General features: G+C 31.4%; 1 protein-coding gene across 2 annotated transcripts in view; it reads left to right on the top strand.

The window, feature by feature from the left end:
- The first annotated feature begins 1087 nt into the window (after positions 1-1087).
- LOC106468459 (glycerol kinase-like) overlaps positions 1088-6218 on the top strand; it is a 61407-nt gene continuing 56276 nt past the window's right edge. For both annotated transcript variants that reach the window (XM_022397390.1, XM_013928889.2), the window contains exons 1-3: positions 1088-1245; positions 3047-3120; positions 4802-4908. In XM_022397390.1, coding sequence (XP_022253098.1) covers positions 1165-1245; positions 3047-3120; positions 4802-4908 — 262 coding nt within the window. In that variant the 5' untranslated portion in view covers positions 1088-1164. The remainder of the gene's footprint in view (positions 1246-3046; positions 3121-4801; positions 4909-6218) is intronic.

Consider the following 6218-nt stretch of genomic DNA (forward strand, 5'->3'; position numbering starts at 1 on the left):
GACAAAAATTAGCTTTATTACTCTGCAATAGCAGGCAGTAAATATATGATTAGGGTTGCTTGCTTACTTGTTTGTGGTATTCACGCAAACTTACACAAAGGCAGCTGCGCTTGTTTGTTTTGAATTTCGCGCAAAGCAGCACGAGGGCTATCTGCGCTAGCCGTCCCTAATTTAGCAGTGCAAGACTAGAGGGAAGGCAGCTAGTCATCACCACCCACCACCAAACTCTTGGGCTACTCTTTTAGCAACGAATAGTGGGATTGACCGTCATATCATAACGCCCCCACGGCTGAAAGGTCGAGCATGTTTGATGGGACGGGGATTCAATCCCGCGATCCGCAGATTACGAGTCGAACTCCCTAGCCACCTGGCCATAGGCAAAGATAGACAACCAAATACAGACAATAATACTGCATGCATTACATTTTTTTATTACCGATGTAACGCAATTATAATCAACTGGCAGAGTTAAACGACAGTTTTCACGGGGTATTAATTAAAAAATTACTTTTGCCGCCACGACCGGATTATGACTATAATGGATCCATAGAGAATTTCAGTTCTCTTCTTTTTCCACAATCCATCACATTTTTTTGCATTTCAAATTTATACCCCAGAATAATTAGTTACCAAATTAATATTTTAAAAATATAACAGTTTCCAACTTTAAAAATTACCTGAGAAAGCTAGTAGAAAAAACATAACACTGTAAGCCCTTAATTGACATCTTAGGCCCCTAGGCAACTGCCTACTTTACTTTTTGGCTTGTCAGGTGTTGTTTGCAGTTTTTCTAATGGTAGATGACAAAATAATTTCTTCGAAGTTTATATTTCATTATGATAAATGCAATGCCAATAGGTGAATGAAAAAAAAGATACATCTTATAACGATCATAACATTTGACACAAATGAAATACTGTACAGGTATTATTAAAAGTATAATATTCAGTTTAAGTGTAAACGATAGAATAATAAACGAGAAAGGCAAAAATGTATAAGTAAAATTATTATTAATTTCTGAAGAGAATGTGTGAGCTAACCTTAACTACATTGGTTGTTTTGCTTTTCACAGAGCATACAAACTACTTGGAATAAACTTATAAAGTGAACCAGTTGGACTCGTTAGGGCCGTGCTGGTATATATAATTATCGTGTTTACGAAGCATGGCTTCTAAGTTTAAAAGTGGGAAATATGGACCTTTAGTCGGGGCTATTGACCAAGGGACAAGTAGTACACGTTTCTTGGTGAGTGGTATCATTTACCGGTATCTGTTCGTTCAAGATCTAAAATCTGGCGCAGTATACAAAAATATATTAAAAATGATTGAACAGGTACAACTAAGTCTAAACTAAACTAATGGCCTAATCTTACAGTATAGGATAACATGCTTACCTTTGCTGTTTGCACTGATCTCAGGTTCTCCCAAGAAAAACAAATGCATGGGAGTATCTAAGATATTTCGTACGATGCCTCAAAGGAACATTATTTCTTTTAGTGACACAGTTAAAATGTTAAAATTAAGAAATATGTATATAGCTGTAAAATAGTGTTCTATGATGACTGAAATAATTGTTCACAATGGAATAGCCGAAACATTTGTAATGACATCAACACATTTACTTAGAGTTAAAATATAAGGATCAACAAGGTAACATAAGACTATTAACTACTAGAAGGTTATCTCTAATTTATCAAATAGTGAAATAATAATTTTGTACTAATAAAATCATAGATATAATTCTTATGTGTAAATACCTAAGTGAAGTTAATAAACATTATAGTTCACCAATTTAATGATAGTTCACACTGAAACAGTTGTTCAAGTAATTGGTGATACTGATAGATAATAACACCTTGACCACAACTATGCCTTGTCATATTCCAGTTATTCCACATTTATTTTTCTAACAGTAACAGGATGGTTGGCTTCTGGAATGGATTGCCTGTAAATGTGGTGGATGCAGTAAATGTGAAGGAGTTTAAAGCATGGCTTGATAAATATTTGAATGATAAGGGCTGGCTTTGATTGTTTTATTTGTATTTTATAGTTTCGTAAATGGGATGACCGAGATGGGCCAACAAGTCACTTGTTGTCCTTAAATTTTGTGTTATGTTAAAAGGAGTTCTCTGATGCAGCTCTTTGTAATGATCTGAAGATTGCTAATACTGTTTGTTTATGCTTTCTTGAAAATTATGTTTTGTTTACAATGGAAGGATGCTAGAGTTACAGTTAATCTAATAATGCTGTTGTTTTTACATTCATTTTGACAAAAAGTAGCACTTTTAATATGTTATTCAAAACTGCTTTTATTTTTTACCCTAAGGTACAGGGATTCATGCAATGTCTAAAATGAGAAAATGCATGTGCTATCTCACTGACGTGTAACATAGTCTAGTATTTTGCATGGAATATATAAAGAACTGAAGTTGTAATCAAAGCTAAGACATAGAGCTGGGCAATTTAGTTGAGGTAATTGATTATTTATGAGTAGTGATTACGGTAATTTGTGTCACATAAATCAATAGATTATCACTGTTTTTAATTATTCCAACAATCAATTGATTGAAACATTGCCACTAAACTTTCTCATTGTATTTTGTTATGGTAAAGTTACTGAGGCTATCTGCCACTGCTGTTTTACTGCTGACTAGGAGGAAGGCAACTGGTTAGCAGCACCTACCATCAACCAGTTTTTTGTTTTTCTGTTAAATTGCTGATTAGAAAGAAGATAACAGTACCTGCTACTAACCATTTTTTTTAATGCTTGTACATACCATGGTTGAAGGAACATTGTACTAATTTATTGCAATTAATTGATGGGGCTATCAGTTACTTGAACCAATAATCACCCAACTCTCCTTAGACATGTGTTTTGTTTTATATTTTAAATTTAATTTTGTAATAAAGCTAATATACATGTAAGTACTATCTGTACTTATTAAGTATGTTATGCTTGTTGATATTTGAATGGTATCATTACTGTAAACATATGCTCTTGTTTAATGAATGTTTCTTAGTGTTTTTGGTTTGTTTTTTGACTACAGATTTTTGCAAGCAAAACAGCTGAATTGATCACTTATCACCAGATTCCAGTGAAGAGTGTTTATCCATATGAAGGGTGTGGTGTTACAATACTTGGAATTATAGATTTGTGCTTACCATAATTCTGAATTTTAAATAGGTCCATGAATACTGTTGTACATATTTATTATTTAGTTCAGTTAGGTCTTTGAGTATGCTCATATGTGTAATGGTTAGTTGTGTGACATTAATATAAAATTTCATTTTTAACTCAAATTATAATTTTTGTATAAAAAATAACATTGTTAATAAGATAAGAATTTATATGTAATATTATCTTTAGGAAATCTCAAATCATTATTCTTAGTTTTAAGAGATTCTTTCCCAGCTGATCAAAATAACAGGCCAAACTTTTATGTGTAAAATCTAAGAATCCATCCAATAGTGGAAGAGATTGGCATAATTGGAAAAAGCTGATTCTTTTAAAAATTCCTTATCCAAAATGACCTTTATGAGCATAGTGAATGGGTTGCAAAATTGAAGTTGTTTTAATATTGAGTAGTGTAAAGTTACTCGCTTGGGGTATCAAAATTTAGAAAGGACACTGTGTGTGTAAGAAGCATTGGTGTTGTGAAAATAAATAAATTTAGGTTTCACTGAGGATAAAATCCTTACTCCCTCAGCCAAATGTTTAGCTATAGTGAAATGACCAATTATGCTTCTGCATACAGGAAATTTGCATTTAAGAAAAAATTATTATTGCTTTGTGCAAGATGACCGCGTTCTCATTTGGGGTACTATGTTCAGGTCTGATCCCTTTTTTAACAAGAAGGAAACCAACATGTTGAGAAGAGTACAGAAATGGCTACTGGAATAATGCCTGGTTAAGTCCTTTAAGATATCAAGAGAGGCATAAAGTTCTTTATTGCACAGAAATTTTAAGAGAGACATGTCTCAGGTGATCAAAATTGTTAGAGTTTTAGACAGTTTTCCTGTGGGATTGTCTGTTTGAATAGTTTAATGAAAATTAGAACTATAAACTTAACTATTAAGGATAAATAGATTTAAGCTTTTGAAGGATGCAGACTTTTGTTTTGTATGTTTGTTCTTTTAAGAATTATAAAACTAAAGGAAAAGTTTACCTGGTGATGTTTGAAAATTATTAAAAAATATGATTAATTTATGTGCATCTTGTTAATTAATATAAATCTGAGGTTTTGGAAGAGCATGAGTGTGATCTACAGTAGTTTTTACTTTGTATTAAATCTTAAAGTTTAAGCTGTGATATCTTTTCTTAACTCCAAATTAAATTTTTTTCATTCAGATGGTACACAAATGCAGTACCATCAGTAATAAGAATGTGTGAATAAATTTGGAAATATTAGAGATATGTGTAAAGCTGAAAATGTTGAAAAATGGAAATGCCCTACTTCAATATATTGTATTTTTATGTTCTAGGATTATATTTTAAGTATCTTTACAATTTATATGAAATTTGTAGAACATGAAATTGTGTTAAGTGGAATTAACTATTTAGTTTTAAACAATACTTATAAAACATTTGGAGATTTTATTGTGATTGTTATTACAAGAACACTATTATGATTGCTAGTTATGTAATTCTGATTGGCAGAGTAATTTTTAATCATTGTTTAAACCAATACATTAAAAACATCAAAATAATAAATTAGGACAAAGCCATACTATTGCATTTTAGACATGTTATATTAATTACTACAGTGTTTATGATATAAAATGTTAATCTTATGATTTCTTAGGTGGGTGGAACAGGATCCTAAACATATCTTTAATACAGTAGAGCAGTGCATCAGTAAAGTTGTAACAAACTTGGATACTTTGGAAATTGATCCTAGTGATATCAAAGGTTTGTAATTTTCACCTTTTTATAATAACATGTATTTAAGATGTTTTGAATATAGCTTTTTATTATTTGTTTAAAAAGAAATGGGAAAAGGAAATAATGTTGATTTCTTCTTAGTCACTGTTGAATTGATTCTGAAAAGTCATTAAACTTATATAATATTTGTATTATTTTTAACTACCAACCTAGCAAAAAGTTTATATTTTTCCATTGAAATATCAAAATATTATCTCAGAAAATTGCATTAAAGTTGAATTACTAAACTTGGACAGATCAATTATAATATCCAAACCAACTGTATTATAACAAACCAAAGCTGTAGATTAGTGTAAGCTATGGATAATTAGTGATCATATTCTTAGTCTTAGCTGTATCATCATTAAATTAAGAGTTCTTATATTTTTCTTGTATGTGTGTGTGTGTGTATATATGTATATGTATGCATATGGTGAATTTTAATATCTTTATCCACTACAACTCTGAATTAATTATTTCTTGTATTTTTGTTGACACTTTTCTGCAACATTAAGGCATGTGTTATTTCTTTAAGGAAGATTGCAACTTCCATTAATTTAACATAACGTTTTGGGACAACATGGGACCTATTAGTTCTATCCTCTAAACTAAACTAAAACTATTAATAAATAAATTAAAAAAATAAAATCTTAAAGCCAGCCCTTATCATTGATATACTTATCAAGCTTTCTCTTAAACTCACTTAAGTTTACTGCCTCCACAACATCCAAAGGCAACCCATTCCAACCACTCTGTTAGAAAAATATAACTGTCTTAACTGAAGATGACTCCTACCCTGTCAAAATTTATATTTGTGTCCCCTAATCCTACTATTCTTACTGTTCAGTATGAAAAAAGATGATGCATCAACTCAATCAATTCCCTTTAAAACCTTAAACAACTCAATCAGATCCCCCCTAACTCTTCTTTTTTCAAGATAAAACAATTTGAAAGAGTTCAACCTCTCCTTGTATGACAACCCCTCCTTTCTAGTATCAGGCACCATTCTAGTATCCCTTCTCTGAACCCTTATCAACAATTCAATGTCTTTCCAAGGTAAGGAGCCCAAAACTGAACACAATATTTGAAATGCGGTCTCACCAGTTACCTATGCAATGAAATTATAACCTCTTTAAACTTGTATTCAACATTTCTGTAAACACAACCTAAAATCCTATTTGCCCTACCACTAGCAACAACACACTGCTTGGATGGCTTTAGAGTCTGATCAGCTATTACACCAAGATCCCTTTCCTTCATAACACTGTAAAGGTTATTCCCATCTAATTTATACTTAT

Source organism: Limulus polyphemus, unplaced genomic scaffold, assembly GCF_000517525.1.
Source record: "Limulus polyphemus unplaced genomic scaffold, Limulus_polyphemus-2.1.2 Scaffold88, whole genome shotgun sequence".
Classification (NCBI taxonomy): Eukaryota; Metazoa; Arthropoda; class Merostomata; order Xiphosura; family Limulidae; genus Limulus; species Limulus polyphemus.